At 35.9% G+C, this 21,356-nt stretch overlaps 2 protein-coding genes across 5 annotated transcripts in view; both read right to left on the reverse strand.

Moving 5' to 3' along the window:
* The window catches only part of slain2 (SLAIN motif family, member 2), a 32,331-nt gene extending 29,779 nt beyond the window's left edge, over positions 1 to 2,552 (reverse strand). For 3 of the 4 annotated variants that reach the window (XM_067383725.1, XM_067383724.1, XM_067383723.1), the window contains exon 1: positions 1,845 to 2,552. In XM_067383725.1, the coding sequence (XP_067239826.1) occupies positions 1,845 to 2,317 (473 nt within the window). In that variant the 5' untranslated portion in view covers positions 2,318 to 2,552. The remainder of the gene's footprint in view (positions 1 to 1,844) is intronic. The other variant, XM_067383726.1, reaches the window with a different exon arrangement.
* A 3,246-nt stretch (positions 2,553 to 5,798) lies between these two features.
* On the reverse strand, positions 5,799 to 20,866 carry anapc4 (anaphase promoting complex subunit 4). The gene is made up of 29 exons (XM_067382960.1): positions 20,703 to 20,866; positions 20,320 to 20,436; positions 20,091 to 20,196; positions 18,512 to 18,644; positions 18,356 to 18,430; positions 18,196 to 18,222; positions 18,007 to 18,051; positions 17,835 to 17,919; positions 17,107 to 17,214; positions 15,211 to 15,294; positions 15,021 to 15,107; positions 14,797 to 14,861; positions 13,881 to 13,923; positions 13,689 to 13,765; positions 13,500 to 13,600; positions 13,064 to 13,115; positions 12,915 to 12,970; positions 12,433 to 12,479; positions 11,485 to 11,541; positions 11,346 to 11,402; positions 11,167 to 11,260; positions 10,934 to 11,031; positions 9,934 to 9,995; positions 9,756 to 9,794; positions 9,484 to 9,585; positions 7,535 to 7,621; positions 7,282 to 7,449; positions 6,951 to 7,074; positions 5,799 to 6,650 (listed from the first exon to the last, which is right to left on the reverse strand). The coding sequence occupies exons 2-29, from the start codon at positions 20,425 to 20,427 to the stop codon at positions 6,405 to 6,407; spliced, it is 2,433 nt and encodes an 810-aa protein (XP_067239061.1). The 5' UTR covers positions 20,428 to 20,436; positions 20,703 to 20,866; the 3' UTR covers positions 5,799 to 6,404.
* Between the last annotated feature and the right edge of the window lie 490 nt (positions 20,867 to 21,356).

Consider the following 21,356-nt stretch of genomic DNA (forward strand, 5'->3'; position numbering starts at 1 on the left):
GCGAGAGGCGTCTAAGCTTTATGTTAAAATCACAAAAATTTTAAAGTAAAACTTAAAATAGACAAAAGCAGGCGACTCTTGTCTTTTCTTTCCTTTTAAATCTTTTTACAAGAAATCCCTCAGGTCAAAAAGAACTTTGTTTTTCCACCTTCATGAAGAGACGAGTGCTATCTTTATGTCTCCTTGTTCACCTAAATGCCAAGTAATGTGCCCGTTTCCTTGATTTACCCGAGGCAAAAAAGCCATATTGACTGTGTAACAGACATTAAATTATATGTATCTATGGTGAAATTACTAGTTTTTCGTGTCAATACATGTTTATTTTAATGCGAACAGTGCGCTATTGTTTTAATTCAGCATGCTGCAGCACAGCAAAAATAGACTGTGCGTAAATGATCGCTGCATGGTGTGCTTGTGGAACGCACTGCCGGAATCCATTAATATGGGCAAAGAAAAAAAATACACACCGCAAACATAGTAGGCCTATGCGCACAACGTTTGTAAACTTTAACCCCCTCCGAAGATAGTGGAGATCGCGCATCGTTATTTTGGGGGTCGTGGGCTGAAAAGTTTGGGAACCCCTGTATTAACCCCCTGTATTATATTTATATTTACCCCCGTTCACTACCATTATAAAGCTTGGTATAGCCAGGATATTTTTAAATATACCTCCGATTGTGTTTGTCTGAAAGAAGATAGTCACATACACCTAGCATGGCTTGAGGATGAGTAAAATCATGAAAACTATTTTCCTTTTGGGTGAACTATCACTTTAAGTGCTCATTATTTTCAAATAGTACAAACAACACTCCAGTTGTATCAGAACTGAGGCACACCAAGAGGTGACAACAACTACATGCACATTGTTTACATTTAGCTGGCTCTTATTCATTTCAACTGTTTTAGTGGTTTTGGACTTTAAACAGACACATATGAGCCTGACTGGACTGTTTGTCATCACAGTTTGTTTCATCACTCCAGGAGGGACTGCTAGTTTGGACACTACATTCTTCCACTTTTACTTGTTCTGTTTGGAACGGCAGATCGCACACATGCTGATCCACAACATCACTGCTGTTTCCGTGTGCTTGCTTGAAAGACCTATATAAATCATCACATTATTATTGTCATAATTAGCAGAAATAACGGTCAACTGCAACTGTCAGTTTCTCATGTGATTGCACATCTCTTGTATGGATATTTCTCAAAAGCACTATTAATGTATTGCTTATTTCTTTTAAAAAACCTGATTGCACTAGTAATATTCATGTTACATGAAACAAATACAACAATATAGGCTACAATGCAGATCATGCAAATCAAATCCTATGTACATTTTGTGCAGCTGATCTGCTCGAGCATATATGAGGCCTTATCAGAAGGACATCTAGATGCAAATGCATAATTTGTGTGTGATTTTAATGACATCATTGAAGCATGACACCAGGGCTGTCATTACGAGGATTTATAAGACACAACTTAGCACTTAAATAAGCTGAAGGGCAAATGTAAAGGACTCACACGTCAGAAGCAACTGCAAGACAGGCCGTGGTGCTAACTGAAATCATGCAGTCAGCAAACTGTTGCTCCCAAATGCTCAGACATAAGACACTAATCAACAGATGACAGTCGTATTGCAGTCAATGCATTGAATAAACTAACTCCTGCCCTTAGGCAAAGAGACATGGGAGCAACAATGTATCAAGCGCATTCCTCCAAATGCGCGTAATTGTCTGTGGCGTCTGCGCGCACCTGTCAAACACATGAAGGGTGTGTGTGTATGTGTGTGTGAGGAGGTTATTCCTCTGATCGGGGTTAACACCTATTCCAGGCAGCTTACTCACCAGCTGTCCTCCTCTTCGTTCAGGCAATCCATGTCCTCCAAATCGAGGATCTCCACCTCGTCCAGCACTGAAGTTTCTCCGTCCTCGATAAAATCCAGCGAATCGTTGTAATAAGACGCGAGACTCGTATTCGAGGCGGCACAAGAAGCGCTGTCACTGTCATACCCCCCTCCGTAACTGCTGCCGTGATATGAACGCCTGGGGCTCAGTCGGGAGTTTTCCAAAATCCCACCAAAACCCCTTGATCCGCCGAACCCCACCCCAGTGAACCCGGCGAGCCCCGCCGCCGCTCCCGGGGAATCATACCCGGCGCTCACGGGTCTGGTGTTCCCCGACAAACCGCCAGAGGAGGAGGAAGAGAGCAGACTGGATCGGCTCCGAAGCTGCTCGTTCTGCTGCTCGAGTTTCTTTACTAAGTCTTGGAGCTTCCGCACCTCCAAGTCCGCGTTTATGTTTGAGTTGATATCCTCCATAGCAAAACCAACGATATGTCCGCGCCCCGGTTGTGTCCGTTAGGTTTGTTCAACTACCGCCAAAGTCAGCAAGTTCGCGAGCCTTTGTCGCAGGGTCTTTAAAGGGAGCACTGTCAACGCCGCGGCTCGAAAGTTACTAATCTTATCGTCGTCATCTTCTCCGGGTACTCACACACACTGTAAGCTCCGTCGCCATCTTTACTGTCCGCCAGTCGCAAACTGGGAAATCTTTGAGAAGCTAGAGGTGAGACGTCATCACGTGTCTCAGCGGGGACGAGCACGTTTTGGGAGCGACCCTTCCCTGGAACCTGGCACGCGCACTTTAACTCATAACCCTCTCAATAATACACACTCGACTACGTGTACTTCAGTGCTGTACTTACGTATTATTGCGGGGATTTTGTACTTTACCTGGACACTATTGAAACAGAGTACTTGTACTCTAACTCAATTACATTTGTAAGGCATTATATAATACATTTATTCGTTAAGATTTTATTTAGACATTGTACAAATATTTTTGCAGGTCAATTTATGGCTACATTTCAAAAGCAACTGCTAAGAATTTTAGTGTAAACTATTTGGACACAAATATTGTCATTTTTACCTTGTGAAGGGATGTTCCCTCAGTCACTACAACAGTCTTTGACACAAAGCAATGTTTTATTTATAGAAATTGCTAAAGATGAATGACTTGCATGTAGGCTCAGTCTATAAACATCTATTTAAATGTCAAACAAGTATAAAATTAGCTGGTGAACTTTAATATAACAACTTCAGTCGACAGGTTTAAGTTTAACCTGTTTTCAGTGTGCCCTAGGCTAGAGAGGGCCGGGGCCCACTAGGGGGCCTCAGCAAACCTCCAAGGTGGGATCAAGGTGACTTAAAATGATTTAAAACCAAACAAAACAAAACATTGTTAAAAAAGGTAAAACAACTAAAAATGATTATCTTTATTTTAATAATACACTGTAATAATACGCTGTATTATTAAACAATAAACCTCAACAACTGTTTGTTTACTTTGAAGAACCAGGATTCTGGGATATATGAGGTAGCCAGTTTTAAAAGTGTGATTTAAAGACTTGGAATCTCAATTAATATAATCTTTAAAATCCTCTAAAAAAATTTTTTTATAATAAATACATATTTTACTTGATATGCCAAGCTCTAAAATGAAAGGAAAAGGAATTTTTACTTGAATCTTTTCATTTTTTTTTTTTCTTTTAAATGTTTAAGAAATTATTTCAATTATTTATTTTTCCATTAAAAAAGATACTTTTACTTTTGATTAGGTAAAACAGTACCTGAACAACACACAATATTAGGTTTAGACTAAATACAGTGCCCTCCACAAATATTGGCACCCTTAGTAAATATGAGCAAAGGTGGCTGTGAAAAAAAAAAAAATCTGCATTGTTTATCCTTTTGATCTTTCATTCAAAAAATTCACAAAATTCTAACCTTTCATTGAAGGAAAATAATTGAAAATGGGGGAAAAAGCTCATTATGAAATAAATGTTTTTCTACAATACATGTTTGCACACAATTATTGGCATCCCTAGAAATTCTTCTGAGTAAAATATCTCTGAAGTATATTCCCATTCACATTTAAATTTTTTAGCACACCAGGGTGACTAGGAGCATGAAATTGTGCAGCCATGACTTCCTGTTCCATAGGAGTACAAATATGAGGAAATACAAAGGCCAAATTCCCTAATCATTCATCACAATGAGAAAAAACAAAGAATATAGTTCTGATGTGCAGCAAAAGATCGTTGGACTTTACAAAATAGAAAATGGGCATAAGAAAAAAGCTAACGCATTGAAAATCCCCATTTCCACCATCAGGGAAATAATTAAGAAGTTTCAATCAACTAAAGATGTTACAAATCTGCCTGGAAGAGGACGTGTGTCTAAATCGTCCTAATGCGCGGTGAGGAGGAAAGTTTGAGTGGCCAAAGACTCTTCAAGGATCACAGCTGGAGAATTGCAGAAATTAGTTGAGTCTTGAGTCTCAGAAAGCCTAAAAAAATGACCAAACAGCACCTACATCCCCACAAGTTGTTCAGGAGGGTTTCAAGAAAAATCCTCCTCGCTCATCCAAAAACAAACTCCAGCATATTCAGTTGTCAGACAAGACTGGAACTTCAAATGGGACTGGCTTTTGTGGTAAGATTAAACTAAAAAAAAATAGCTTTTTGGCAGCAAACCCACCAGATGGGTTTGGTGCACACATGGATAAAAAGTGCCCCATGTCCACGGTTAAAAATGCTGCTGGATCTTTAATGCTGTGAGCCTATTTTTCTGCTGGAGGTCCTACACATCTTGTTCAGATACATGGCATCATGGATTCTATCAAATACTAACAGATAAAAAATCAAAACCTGACGCTTCTGCTAGAAATCCAATAATGGCCAGTGGTTGGATCGTCCATCAGGACAATGATCCAAAACAAACATCAAAATCAACACAAAAATGTGTCTCTGAGCACAAAATGAAGCTTCTGCCATGGCCATCCCAGTTCCCTGACCTGAAACCTAAAGAAAATGAGTGGAGTGAATTGAAGGGAAGAAGCACTAACATGGAGCTGGAATCTGAAGGATCTGGAGAGATTCTGCATGAAGGAATGGTCTCTGATCTCTCCTCAGGTGTTCTCCAAACTCATCAGGCATTATAGAAGAAGACTCAGAGCTGTTCTCTTGGGAAAATGACATTGCAATAATTGGGTGCCAATAATTGTGGCCAACATAAACTAGAGAAAAACATTTATTTCATAATGAGCTTTTCCACCCATTTTCAATTCTTTTCCTTCAATGAAAGGTTACAATTTTGTGATTTTTTTTAATGAAAGATCAAAAAGATAAACAATGCAGATTTATTTTCACAGCCGCCTTTGCTCATACTTACTAAGGGTGCCAATATTTGTGGAGGACACTGTATATCTTTGCATGTTGAAGGTTTTCATCTAAAATTTGCATTGGCTGTTTTTAAGATGCGTGCTAAAATTGTATAGTTTTTAAGTTTTTGTGATATGATATCACTTTCCAATTAAACTGAATTTCTTGACGTTTAATGGCTAAAACCAGCCATTTACATCATAACCATCTCTGACAGAAATCTTCTCACAGTTTGCATTAAGAAAATTGTCATTTAATTTGAAAATCATTTTTTAAATCTTTGACCTTGTGTGGACATGTACCATATTTCCTTACAGCTCATCAATCCAACACAGAATGGAGTCAGCCAATAGGGCCACTGGAGGCACTTCAGGATTTATCTTCTTGTACAGAGGGATAAATCTGGATTAGAACCTTAAAATGTTCTCTCAGTCCTACTCATGAGTCCCTGGCCTTGACTGAACTTCAAATTTTTCCAGTCATTTCAGTTCCAAGTGAGCAAACAGAAAGGCAGGGGTTTTCAACCTTTGCAGACCCAAGGGCCACCAACACAGACTCCAAACTAACCCAGGAACCCCCTATATAATAGTAAAAATAAATGTTTAATATCACATCAACTCGATCTACTCATATCAACAGGATAGAGTGCATCTGGAAGTATTTTGCCCATAGGGTTTTTGTGAAACCAACCAAATGTGAGGTGAATCACAACACTACAAACTTTGATTTGAAGCAAAAAAGTATTTGAAAGTCAGACAAAAAGGTACAGGACTGTGTACTTAACAGTTTTAAAGAGGGAAAGAACTACGCAATGCGAATGAGAGAAAAACAATGGAGAAATACTGTATAAAACTACTGATTTGAGGTTGTTGATTATATATAGAAACAATATACTGTATTTTACATTTATTACAAAATATGCATATTTTGCATACAAATATTTAAGTAGTTTGAGAGTGTAGGGAAGCTGACTCTACGACATTCAGAAGAGACACTGATACATTCAAGTTTTGATTGATACAACCCAATTTTTTTAACAGTAAATCCATTTATTTACAAATGAGAATGTGAAATCTTCATCTTTCTCACAAAATACTTTTTTAATATATAAAGAACATGACCAGGAATAGTAGAGGAGTCCATAGTTCAGCTGTGGAGAACATGTTTGATCTCAAGACAAAAAGAGTTCAAAGTGTATCTGATCCTGCAGTGTCATCCAAAATGTCTCCTGACCCTTGACCGGTCACCTGAGCATCCTCAGCCCCTCTCGCTCCATCTCCACCTTCCCCAGCTTCACTCTGACTAGTCATTGTGTCCTCAAGTCTGTCCTGGTCCGAGCTCATTTCCTGTGACTCATCAGCACGCTCTTCCTCCTCCTCTTCCTCCTCCGCATCCATTTCAAACACACGTACGTGTCTCAGATTGGCACTGAGCTGATGAGAGAAATGAGACAAGAGACTTATTTAACATTTACATGCTATTCCAGTTGAATTCTTGATTCTGATTACTAAATAATTATTTTGAAATAATTAAATTATTGAAATTAATGCACATTAATGCCAGCAATATAACATTCATTTTCAACAATTCAACAGTTTGTCATAAATTATTTCCTTATGTTAAAAAGACAGCTGTTTTATAATATATTTATACATCAGTTATCACTTCTCTCATGCATCAATCGGATACGTTTTCAGTATAAACTATTTTCCTAAATCGTTATCGAGTCTTACCACGCAGGCCACTTTGCGGATCCCGTTAACTGCCACAAACTGAGCCTTGATGTTGTCCATCTCTCTGCTCTGGTTTCCCCAGGCCAGACCCTGTACTGGAATCCCTTCTGTCTGCTGCTCCAGCCTAAAACGCACCACAACAAAGACGACACATCAAAAGAGTGCTAATTCAGGACATTCAATAGAGGCGAGCCAAGCTAAGCATAACCCTATTATATAATTCTAGTATGTTGCTGAAACTGGAACTACTGCAATATATGTATCATGCTACTTACAATTCTTTAACAATTCAACTAAAAGTGATTGGTGGAAATCAACAAGTGTGCTGTACCTGAGCGTAAGGTCCCAAGTGAACTCTTCGTCCCAACTCATAACAGAGTTTAGAGGAAGCTGAGCAAGGATACGCATCTTATTTTCATCATCTTCCACACTTCGCAATACCACCGACAATGTCTCGTCGTCATAAAAGCGGGCATCTAGGCAACTGTACGAGGAGTCACTGATAAACACGGTTTTATTCGGTCATTCACACATACAAAGATGGCAATATTGTCATAATATGGTATTTCCACAGATGAACTCACGTCGAAGATGGTGCAGGTGTTTCATCATCTATACTTGAATTGAGAGGAGTGCTGAGGTTCAGGGCCACCAGACCATTAGGGACAGACCTTATTCACACACACAAATTCAGTCAGTCAGTAATGAAAATTGATTCATTCCTCATAGCCCATCAGTCTAACTTTAAATATTTTTGAAAGAAGTCTCCTCTTGTGCTCATCAAGGCTTCATTTATTTTTAATAGTTAACAATAATATTGTGAAATATTGTTACAACTTAAAAGGTGCCCTAGAACTTTTTTTTAAAAAAAGATGTAATATAAGTCTAAGGTGTCCCCTGAATGTGTCTGTGAAGTTTCAGCTCAAAATACCCCATACATTTTTTTTTTAATTCATTTTTTTAACTGCCTATTTTGGGGCATCATTATAAATGAGCCGATTCAGGGCTACTGGCCCTTTAATTCTCGTGCGCCACGCCCAAGGAGCTCGCGCTTGCCTTGAACAGTGCATAAACAAAGTTTACACAGCTAATATATCCCTCAAATGGATCTTTACAAAGTGTTCGTCATGCATGCGTCGGATTATGTGAGTATTGTATACTGTTATATTGTTTACATTGATTCTGAATGAATTTGAGGCTGTGCTCCATGGCTAACGGCTAATGCTACACTGTTGGAGAGATTTATAAAGAATGAAGTTGTTTATGAATTATACAGACTGCAAGTGATTAATAATGAAAATAGCAACGGCTCTCTTGTCTCCGTGAATACAGTAAGAAACGATGTTAACTTTAACCTCATTTAACAGTACATTAGCAACATGCTAACGAAACATTTAGAAAGACAATTTACAAATATCACTAAAAATATCATGATATCATGGATCATGTCAGTTATTATTGCTCCATCTGCCATTTTTCACTATTATCCTTGCTTGCTTACCTAGTCTGATGATTCAGCCATTACTGGCTGCCCTTGTCTAATGCCTTTCATAATGTTGGGAACATGGGCTGGCATATGCAAATATTGGGGGCGTACATATTAATGATCCCGACTGTTACGTAACAGTTGGTGTTATGTTGAGATTCGCCTGTTCTTCGGAGGTCTTTGAAACAAATGAGATTTACATAAGGAGGAAACAATGGACTTTGAGACTCAGTGTATGTTTTTTTTCCATGTACTGAACTCTTGTTATTTGACTATGCCAAGATAAATTCAATTTTTCATTTGAGGGCACCTTTAATATAACTGATTAATATTTTAATATACTTAAAAATATAATTTATTTGTGTGATGGCAAAGCTGAATTTTCTGCAGCCATTACTCCAGTATTCATATGTGTCATATATTCCTTCAGAAATCATTCTAATATGCTGATTTGGTGTTCACGAAACATTGCTTATTATTTTGAATGTTGAAAACAGTTGTTTACATATGAATGCAAAAGGAGATGATGGAAAAACACGGAGACCAGCAGCTTTCGCTTCACATGGTGAGTGCGTGTTAGAAATCAGGAATGGTGAGAGAACATTGTGCTTGGTACATTTTTCGTCTTTAAACCAAACTTGGGTCTTCAGCCGACACAGTCTCATCTGACTAGTGCGCTTCCCATAATGTTTATGGATTATGTCAGTAGGCAGTCTTGCGGCTGTTTGAACACATTCGACCACATGAGCTTTCCACTATGAAAGCAATTTGGTTGAATGCATTTTCAACTACCTCTGGAAGTGGGCAGAATTGGACAGGCTCAAAACGTTTTAGACCCTGTTTACATCTGTATTTAGCGTTTGCCACTTGTAATCCAATCGACCAAACCGCATCTTAATACCAGGTGTGAACAGGGCCTTAATGAAAAAAGGTAGTTTTTTTTTTTTCACCAAAAAATATTAATGAGCCCAATCTTTTAAATGGTAATATACATACATTTAAAAAAAAAAGTTTTTCTTTACCTCAGAACAAAAGAGGTATGTGTACCTGTTGGGGTCTGTTGCTCTCCTCAGAATATAGATTTTAGAGGGTGAGATCTCAGGCATGCAGAACACTACATAATGCATACCGGCCTTCTTATCATTCCACCTGCATTAAAATACACTCATATCATTATCATCATCATCATCATCATCACCGTGTTTAGAAAAATGTTATTACACTGTAATTGCTCTATGAACCCTACATTATTGACAGACACTATAACCGCAGAATGGGTTACAAATGGGTTACAACAGGGATACAAGTAGTCCACTTACAGTGAAGGCAGCTCAAACAGCCTTGGTGTATTTTCTGAGCTATCAAAAAAAGCAAAAACAAACAAAAAAAACACGTAGAAATCATCATAATTCCAACAGCGAGACAAAATATGAATTTATATGTAAATCAAAATCAAACAATCTGTTATTTCCTGTCAAAATCCAGACCATGGATTACCTCTCAGGAACAGTGTACAAGCGTAAACACACAGCTTGTTTTACTGAATGCCCGATGACTTCCTGAAGAACACATACAGACATATGATTAGGAGTCAGACGCATTAGTGCTCAGGAAAAGAATGGTCAGCAGGAAGGGTGAAACAATCCAGTTAATGAAGTTAATGCTTCTGTTATATATGTGGTGGAGACCGTTAATGGATGGAGATTGTGTGTGAGAAGGCAAGTTAGAGCATCCTCTGGAAAAAAATAGAGGGTGAGATGCATGTCCATTTTGTGAAAGACAAAAGGTTGTAAATTTTTGAGGGGAGGTAATAATACGTCAAGCCTCTTTGTTGTCTATAAATATAATAGGCCCTCATATTGCAGCTTGTGTTTTTATTGTTATTCTGGTTGGCTGAATTTCATAAACACTCAAACAATCTCAACCCATAATAAAGAGCTGAAAACAAAAGTTGTTTTGCCCTAAATTATAAGGTTTCAAAGCAGAATATGTAAAACTGTTGTTGTCCTAGAGTTATTCAGTTGTGTCCAAGCACTCAGTCACCGTGTCAGTGTGACTTTGTTTACAGAGATACAGAAAGAGTAGGAAGGTTTGTATGTGTTTGTGTGTGTGTGTGTGTGTGTGTGTGTGTGTGTGTGTGTGTGTGTGTGTGTGTGTGTGTGTGTGTGTGTGTGTGTGCGCGTGCGTGTTTTTGTGATATATCAGGACACAAATTTGTATAATGGCATGGGTATGACATAGGTATTACAAGGAGAGGGTGACTTATGAGGACATTACCCCATGTCCCCATTTTTCAAAAGGTTTATAAATCATACAGAATGAGTTTTTGTGAGAAAGTAAAAATGTGCACAGTTTTCTGTGATGGGTAGGTTTGGGTGTAGGGGTATAGAAAATACAGTTTGTACAGTATAAAAACCATTATGCCAATGGAATGTCCCCACAATTCACAAAAACAAACATGTGTGTGTGTGTGTGTATATGTGTGTTAGAGACTCACGGCTGGTTTCTGTAAGCACAGATCAATGGACCCCTCCATCATCCTCTTGACAAAGTGCAAAGACTTATTTGGGTAAGTGGGGAAGAGCAGCGGACTGTCTGCAACACAAGAAGTATCAAACATATAAGTAATTAATTACATTTCTCATATTCAAATTTACTTTTTCCTCAAAACTTTAAGTTTACATTAGCAGTCTTGTGGTCTAATAAAGGAAGAAGGTGTTGTGATTTTACCTTTTAGATGAGTGCTCTGCTTTACAAATGTCACCCACTGATTGCCCTCCATGTTGGGTGGAGATACCAAGTCTTCATCTTCATCCTTCAAGTACTGTAAAACAACAAACAAACAAAACAACAGATCAAGTATGTTATAAAATGAGGAAAAGAATTCCCTTGAAGAAGAAGGCGCTTACCTGTCCGACACGCTCAACGTTGAAATACTTTCCTTTCCGATCAAACAGCTCCTCGTTCTGAAATGAGGAACAGAAAATGAGATGGGCTTTCACCAAATGTTTGTTTAGTGTTAAAATTACGTGTTTCTCATTAACTCACAGCACTGAAATGCTCAGATAGGAAGTCAGCCACAAAAGCCAGATCCTTCTGAGTCATCTGAAACACACAATCACATTTACATTTATAACAGCAGAAATATACACATTTTAAAAAAGGGCCTAATATTATATATATATAAAAATATATATAATTGTATATTATATATATATATATATATATATATATATATATATATATATATATATATATATATATATATATATATATATATATATATATATATATATATATATATATATATATATATATATATATATATATATATATATATATATATATATATATATATATATATACACATATATATATATATATATATATACACACACATATATATATATATACACATATATATATATATATATATACACATATATACATATATATATATATATATATATATATATATATATATATATATATATATATATATATATATATATATATATATATATATATATATATATATATATATATATATATAAAATGTTAAAGAGTTAGTTCACCCAAAAAAATACAATTCTGTCATTAATTACTTACCCTCATGTCGTTCCAATTCCATAAGACCTATGTTCATCTTCGGAACACAAATGAAGATAATTTACAAAGTGGTAGTTGCGTAGCTGTCTATGCAGGAACAGAAAGCTTTCCAGTTTCATCAAAAAGATCTTCATTTGTGTTCTGAAGATGAACTAAAATCTTACGGGTGTAGAACGACATGAGGGTGAGTAATTAATGACAGAATTTTCATTTTCATTTTTTTTGGGTGAACTAACCCTTTAACATTTATTATATATATTTATATTTTATACATACATTTTTTAGAAATTAAATAGTTTTATTTAAATTATTATTATTATTCATTTTCGCACCACCACCATTTTCTTCACCCACAATATGTCACAATCATGTCTGTTGATATCTCACCTTGTTAAGCTCAGGAGGAACGTGATCTTCTGACATTCGAAGCATTGCTGAGAAAAGCAAAAGCTGTTACAATACAATACAAAAAGACTAGTAAAAAAATCTAGTGAGTTGCCTAATGATGTATCATTTTAAGGCATTATAGATGCACTCCTGATACGCAGGCTGATACAAGTTCATAACAGCAATCACATTCCATAACACATTGTAACATGCTCAGTGAAAAAAAAAAAAAAAAAAATCCATTATGGCTAAAACAAGAATGTTGATTATAAAATAAACTTCATTCAATACTGAAAAGTAACAATAAAAATAATTCAGTATAATTGCACATTGCTTATTTCCTAAATCAGTCAACTTTGGAGTTTCATGGTGGTTAGAAAGCTCCCTTAAAAGTCTGCTGCCTATGTAAGAAGCAAGTAACAAGGCAACTTGTATTTGAATTTTTGACGAAATATTATCTCAAAAACAAAACTGTAGCTTACCAACATACAGCCATCTGAAAAAGGCTTTGAAGTTCTTCATACTCTTATCAATGACTCTGGAATCAAGACAAGCAGTTGAGAAAAGTTTAATAATGACATGTACAGAAAGGACATCCAGGATAAAGTGGATAGAATAAGATTAAACTCACTGTAAAAGTTCACTGGCCTTCAGGGTAAAAGATCCCACAGCTACGATGGCATCTAAAACATTAACAAAATTCTACTTGTTATTAATTACAGAAAATGTGTTAATTGAAATAAAGCTGAAATAAAATAAAATATAAATTTCTGATAAAACTTTATACAAAAAATAGAAATGTTGCCTTGCCAGAAATAAAACAATTTTAAGTTGAAGTACTAAAATTATTAAAAAAAAACAAAAAAAAAAAAAAAAACAACGAAAGCTATATAGAAATATATAGTATAAAAATAATCAACAACAAAAAAAAACATTACAAAATGACTAAAACAAACTAAAAATAAAACAAAAACCTAAAATATCAAAACAAAAATATTTATAAAGGCATATAATAGTATATAAATAATACTAAAATATCACTAGTCTATAAATAGTCAGTCTTATACCCTCAATGGCTGCAGGATCCAGGCCAAGAGGTTGAAACTTCTGCTTCCAGAGCGCCATTCCTTTGACCTCGCTCAGATGATACAGCAGCGCCTCAGAGCCACTGTGTGCACAGCAAACACTCAATGCACAGGCCGCTCTGTAACACTCTCTATCTAGTGCTGGTTAAAACACTAGTGACTGATACACACCTCTGCAAGTGACTGATAACAAGTTTCTGGATGCTAGAATACGAAGAATCAATGGACTGGCCCAACATCTTTAAGCCCTGAGCAGTTAAAATAAAAAGAAAAGAAAAGCATACAGTAATAATGAATGAAGTTGATAATAATTGCCCAACTAATGGCAGTAGGATAACTGAACCGAATTCCAGGTAGATTTACCTTGACTGTGAGTTGATTCATGAGAAGAGCTTGAAGTTCAGGGCTGAAAGAGAAACAGGAAACTCGATATATGCAGTTCTACAAAAGTAATCATTTGTCATGTAATCATCTGGTTTGGCTATGCTAATGAACACCCACAAATATAACAACAACACATTATCAGGTATGCTAAAAGTTTCCATCCAAGGCTGAGATCAGTAAGACCATACATTCTGTTCATCCACATCTTAACATATTCATTTGTATATCCTATAGTGTACGATTGTACATTTTCCTATTCTGACTGTTGTTGTAAGTTTACATTTCCAAGTTTATATTATCATATGGTGCCCTCTGTTGGCCATTTAGAGTAAACACATGCATGAGCTAATCTTGCATGCTTTTAAAACAATGTAAATAATATATATAAATAATATGAAATATATTTAATATAAAGGTAACACTTTATTGCCCTAGTTACACGTTACTACATGCAATTATTATAGTAATAACAGTAAATTATGCATAATTACAAGTAACTAAACCTAAACCAAACCCTAACTGTAACTCTATAGTAATTACATATAGTTAATTAATAGTATTCAGTACTTATTTGAGTAATTACAATGTAACTACGGCACTAAAATAAAGTGTAACCAATATAAAAATTACAGAATATATTACAATGTTATTATTTATAGCCTACATATTATTATATAATGCTATTATGTTATTATACAAATGTAAAGTTATATAAAATATTATGACTTTTAGATTATTTTACTTAAATATTATAATATTATATTATTACTCAAGAAGAAATAATTATGCAAACAGAATGAAGAAACATTAAACTTTAATATGCCCCCACAGTGGTAAGACAATGTGTGACTACCAACTGACTACCATTTGACTACCATTTATGAATTGTGTTTACCTTGCATGACCCCATAACAGTAGCTCCAGAAACTCATCCTGAACCTGAGTGCTTGTGTTCTTTTCCTATAAAAAAAACCCATCAACTCTAAAGAAAGAACAAACAATGGCTTCCATGGATCACAGTCCATTATTGCATTTATATGTATTTTCAGGATGAAGCGTTTAAATCTGATATCTTATATTTGCTTGTTTGTGACTGGCTGGCATGTGATGGTCTCCAACCTGGACAAACTTAGTGAGGCGGAGGTCCATCTGCATAAGAATGTCTTCCCATGCTTCACACATACAGGTGAGGGAGAGACGCAAATACTAAACGACAGAGAAAGAGAATGAAAGATACTCTGTGAGTACAAAGATAGAGTTACAGTATAACACGTGCTTCTATGAGTAAGACGCCCATGAAGACACTCACCTGTAGCAGTGTGGAAATGTGTGTAAACTTGCGTGCCATCTTGGTCAATTCAGGCAGACAGGAAGACAGCAGCCCAGTGTCCAGCTGAAACACAGTCAATCCTCTGATATTACGCTTATATATTCCACTCAATGCAGAGATGCCACATGTAACCTGACAGCTGTCATAATCTGTGACTCAACCTGTTTGCACTTTGTTTACTTGTAAACTGACTGCAGTCTCATCAACCTTCAATAAACAACAGTTACATACACATATGTAGTACATATATAATTACAAAGAGAGTTCAAGTGGTGTTGTTTCAGTAGGTATAGATGCACGCACACATTTGTATGACTTTGTTAGAACATTCTTTGATATAATCCAATCCCTTGTCCTTTACTTTAACCTTAAAGGGATAGTTCACCCAAAAATTCTGTAATTTATTACTCACTCTCATGCAGTTCCACACCCGTAAGACCTTCGTTAATCTTCTGAACGCAAATTAAGATATTTTTGTTGAAATCCGATGGCTCCGTGAGGCCTGCATAGGGAGCAATGACATTTCCTCTCTCAAGATCCATAAAGGTACTAAAAACATATTTAAATCAGTTCATGTGAGTACAGTGGTTCAATATTAATATTATAAAGCGACGAGAATATTTTTGGTGCGGCAAAAAAAAAAAAAAAAAACATTTCAAAACAATGCTTCAGGAAGCATCAGAGCATAATGAATCAGCGTGTTGAATCAGCGGCTCGGAGCGCCAAAGTCACATGATTTCAGCAGTTTGACATCCGAATCAATACACTGATTCATAATGCTCTGAAGCTTAATGAAGCAGTGTTTTGAAATCGGCCATCACTAAATAAGTCGTTATTTTGTTTTTTTGGCGCACCAAAAATATTCTCGTCGCTTTATAATATTAATATTGAACCACTGTACTCGCATGAACTGATTTAAATATGTTTTTATTTCATTAATGGATCTTGTTGGGAGGAAATGTCATTGCTGGCTATACAGGCCTCACGGAGACATCGGATTTCAACAAAAATATCTTAATTTGTGTTCCAAAGATTAACAAAGGTCTTACGGGTGTGGAACGGCATGAGGGTGAGTAATAAATGACAGAATTTTCATTTTTGGGTGAACTTTAACAATCACAACTAAGTGCCTAACCCAAACCGTAAACATAACCCTTAACAGAAAACTTTCTGCATTTTTACATTTTGGAGGGAGAAAAAAAACATCATGTAGTATGATTTATAAGCCGTTTTCCTCATGGAAATATATATTCCTACACTGTTTATGTTCAGAGCTTCTACGTTCTACGTCAGAACGCCGGCTCATTATTGGCCGGCTCCTGCGTCAGCATCACGCAAATGCGTCGTGCTGCTCACATGAACAGCGTCTGCCAATACTGAGCCGACGTTTGGACGTAGAACCTGGAAGCGCTGGACATAAACAGCGCAGGAGAATGACAGGGGAGAAGAAAATCATTATTTTTGTGCACAAAAAGTATTCTCATAAAGGTTGAACCACTGTAGTCACGTTGACTATTACTACTTTTCTTGCTTTCTATGTGGGGATAAAAAACCTGTTGGATTTCATCAAAAATAAAACTTAATTTGTGTTCCGAAGATGAACGAAGATCTTACGGGTTTGGAACGACATAAGGGTGAGTAATTAATGACAGAAAGTTCATTTTTGGGTGACCTTTACCCTTTAAAAATGGTATAAACCTTTCACAAAACCATTTGAAACCAACATGAATACAAAGAGTAAATTTTTAAGAATTTGGATTTTTAAATGATTTATATCTGTATCATGGACACTCTTATTTGTCATTAAGCACAGTGCTGACGATGACAATACTATAAATAAATTACAATATTTAAATTAGCATTTTCAGTCTTTACCTGTACGTAATGGATCTCAGTGTTGTCTTTTGTGGATCTCATCTCTGTAATGACAGAGAGGGACTTGAGGTCACTGGACAGTCCAAGACTACGGCACGTCCCCGAGATCTGAAGCAGACATACAATAATGGGCACAAATACACACGTTTACTTAGCTTTCTAAATGCATTCAATAGACTTCTATATACAGTTAATTATAAGTACTATAACCTAACCTTAATTCTGCATTTAATAAAAAAAAAAAAAAAAAAAAATTTACTTTATTTTTATATCATTTTTTATTAATGAGCATATCCCCAAAAGGATGATTTGGGGATGTAATGACTTTGTCTACAAATTTGTCCCAAAATATAGTTATATGCAAGTATACACACACACACACAAACAGGCGCACCTATCTTAGTGGGGTCTCTCCATAGGCGTAATGGTTTTTATACTGTACAAACCGTACTTCCTATCCCCCTACCCTACCCCTATCCCTAAACCTAACCATCACAGGAAACATTCTGCATTTTTACATTTTCAAAAAAACATCTTTTAGTATGTTTATTAATCCATTTCCCTCGTGGGGACCGCTGGCTGGACCCCACAATGTAGGTGATCTCAGGTTTTTATTACATTGTGGGGCCATTTACACACACCAAAAATGTGCTAAGAAATAGAATGAATGAAAAGAAAAAAAATGTGTGAGGTCAAAATAAAAGCAAGTTTGAGGTTTTATATCTTACTCCACTAAGCGTGGCGATCTTATACAGGCCATACGCGTACAGCTCGACAAATCCAGATGGTCCTCCCACCACCAAGATATTGAGCCTGCAAATAAACATCACACATCAATCACAATACAACATCAGAAAGTCTCAAGCTTAACCAATCAGGTCTAAGGCATACAATACTGACCTCACTTCCCCCAAAAGGTTTGTGACTTCATCTGATTTCTCTTCACTGCAAGAGACAAAATAACACATAGGAACAAACCAGAGCTGGACACACATTAGCACATGCCACATGCAGATGACCAATTAAAAAGAGTATGACAAAGAAAAAGATAAATAATCAGCAAATTAAGCACATAAAATGTCCTCTTACCTAAAAATCTTTGATGTGGTGCTGTAGCTGAACACAATCACAGCACAAAGGAAAATGGCCATAAAACAATTAGAAAATATAAAAACAAAAGGAGTGATCCAAGCACTTGTCATTCAGGCAAACCAGAGCTTTCCATAATGCGTGAAGCTCAGAGTCTCACCTCTTAGGTAAAGTGGGTAACTTTGGAAGGAAACGGCTGGACTCATCTTCAGACTCACTGAATGAGGACAGTGTGCTAGAGAAAAAAATAAAACAGATTAAACCAAGCAGTCAATAGAGAAAGAAACTGGATCTTCTCTACTGAAAAAACTCACACCTGCTGTCATCATGCACCTCCATCCAGTGCATGCAGGACGCTGGGTAATCCACAGGGAACAGGTGGAGGATTTCTGCCTTTTCTGCATCACACAGAACCACCTGCTTTGTGTCTCCCACACTGAATGCCAGGACTGCAGACAACAATGCAATGTTACTAATCATAACATGACAATGGCAGCTTATTTATACTTCAGTATGTGACTGGTATTTATTTTTTTATTTACTGTACTGCAAAAAAGAGTGCATTAAATATTGCTTTAAAGTTTGGGATTATTTGTCAAATCTGCAATGAATCAGCAGCAGCATTTTTTGACAGTGAATGTGTTGTTCTACAAGCCCACCGTAAAAGGTTAGATAGAAATAATTTATGTAAAAATATTAGTTAAAAGACCAATAACAAGTACAAGACTATAAGAAACATATATATATACATATATAGCAATATATAAAAGTGTACATTAAGATGAATAAATTATATGAATGAGTAAAGTACACTTCAGTAAGGTTTCAAAAACTAACAGTGATCTGTCCATGTCATTTTAGTATCATATATTAGTTTTTGGTGCCTCCAAAATGGTCAATATTCATATTCATGCATTTTATTCATATTTCATGTTAATCATTTTATCAATTATGGCTTATGATTTGTCAACATTGTCTTTGATTTTATATAACCATGCACTCCTACTCCTACTCCATATATTAATCCTCATCATATTGTCAAGTATTTACTCTTTAATATACTCCTTTATGGTTATTCTTCTTTTATCTTTAAGAATATGTATGTGATAATTCATGTGCATGTGATAATGCAAGATCTGCAATATTTTCTTAAGGGTGTCAAAACAACACCTTCTTTACCTATTTTCATCTTTGACATTTGACCAGTCACTCTGACCTAGCCGTTACACCAACTATGACACAATGGATAAGTTTGTTTGACCTTTTCTTATTAGACCAAAACATAAGTTTGAGTGGGATGTAAGTTTTCCTATGCTTATGGTATAAAACGGACTGGGTCTTTGATAGTTTAGCTTTCTCCTTTGCTTTTTTTGCTTCTCCCATCTCTTCTGCGTCTTCTACTTCTGGCTGCTTCTGCTTCTTCTCTTCTACCTCTCATTTCATTCAACAAATATCTTAATTTTGTTCCTTCTTTCTCTATATTCTGATCTTCATCTATTAAATACAATACTCTGGATTTTATTATCAACTATTAATTACTAAATTAATCTTTTTGTCTCTATAATTCTTAATTAATACATTTGTTATTTCTTATTCAAATGTGATCTCTGACATAATCATTGCTGGGCTGCCTGGATCTCATTGCCTCAAGTTTTTGCATAAAGTTTTATTAATATTTTTAATTAGCTTTAATTTTTATATTTTCCATTTCAGTTACTTTTAGTCATTTTGTTTAGCTTTTCTCATTTTTATTAGTTTGTCAAATGTCAAAATAGGTTTTCAGGTTTAGTTATTATAGTACATCGTTTTTTAAATTTAATTGTATTTACATTTATTGCATTTTTAAAGTAACAAATATAAGACAAATAAGGCAGTGAAATATTATTTGAGTTTACTTTTCCCATCAGGTCTCCAGGCCAGTGATGTGATCTCTTTTCCTGTATTCTCATTGGGCGGTAAACTCCACACCCGCTGAAAGTTGGCAAGCCGATGCAAGAGAAGCTGTAATGACAGAACAGTCTAATGAACACCCATTATAATCCTACAGAACAGGATCTATTGACATTAACAGTACGGTTTAACTGAAGACAGGTATGTGTATGTGTAGAAAAAAAAGGATTTAACCTCTCCTGCAGTGTTAGCCAGGGCTATCAGATCTCTCTTAGGAGACCAGGCCATGTACAGAATGGGGTTGGGGAGCTGTTTCTCCCCGACCTGGCGAAAAGCAGGCATTGTTGAACCCTGCGGAAGTAAAAAGGTCTATTAATACAGACAGCAACAACACTTCAGTCAGTCTTACATAGCATTGATCAAACGAGGGCCGCAGACTGCTGTCATTTGCTGCAGGACATAAGTGACAGCAGTTATGATGAACACAGAATTATACAGTAAACTGAAAACTTTTCATGCACTACAGCCCTTTATGACAGAAAATAGTTCACTAGAGTGACTGCTGTTCCTGAAATGCTCCACAACATTAGCCTGATTTTAAGACTTCACGCACTTACTAGATAAACGACGACTAACGATAAACTCCACAATCCAGCTCTTCCTCTAAATTCCTTTCAAACGTATAGAGAAACTGATTTATTACATTAATATTACTATTTGTACGTAACTAGATTCATATTCATAAACCTCATGATAGAGTGTGGCAATGCGACCAATGAAACATGACTCTGAACCGCCAATGAAATGATGACTACGGAAATGCCAATGGGCCAAAAAACATTTTAAAAACGCGAAACGACCTGGCCAGGGTGAATATCAAGAAACTTGTCAACTAGGACTACGTGTTCGGTTAAATTTATCCGCAAAATTAATATATAGATTTCGCATAAATCTTGATTTTCAGCCTACATAACATATTTCATATTAAGCTCTTGAACAACATATGTGTATCGGACAAAATATAGAAAGTTATGTTTGGGTTTTGTTGACACAGCATTGCTAAAACAGGGCAGGAGCTCTCCAATTCCCAGCATGATTGAAATAGTAAATCATAATTTTTTATGAAATTATTTTTTATCTCTCTCTCTTATTTTTTTATTTTTTTAGCACAAGATGAAAAAAGGGTGGGGTTGGTTTAGTATTCTGTTGTTTTGGGATTTAGAAGAGTTTCTGTTAGTTCAGTTTTTTTATATATAATTTATGATTTTGGG

Source organism: Chanodichthys erythropterus, chromosome 4 (genome assembly GCF_024489055.1).
Source record: "Chanodichthys erythropterus isolate Z2021 chromosome 4, ASM2448905v1, whole genome shotgun sequence".
NCBI classification, from domain to species: Eukaryota; Metazoa; Chordata; class Actinopteri; order Cypriniformes; family Xenocyprididae; genus Chanodichthys; species Chanodichthys erythropterus.

Bases quoted from the DNA above. Each gene is read 5' to 3' on its own strand.
- anapc4 (XM_067382960.1), bottom strand. From the start codon at position 20,427: ATGCCTGCTTTTCGCCAGGTCGGGGAGAAACAGCTCCCCAACCCCATT. The intron at 12,480-12,914 runs GTAAGCTACAGT...TGCTTTTCTCAG, and splicing joins TTTCAGATGGCTGTATGTTG to CAATGCTTCGAATGTCAGAA. The intron at 7,622-9,483 runs GTACACATACCT...TGTGTGAATAAG, and splicing joins AGAGCAACAGACCCCAACAG to GTCTGTCCCTAATGGTCTGG.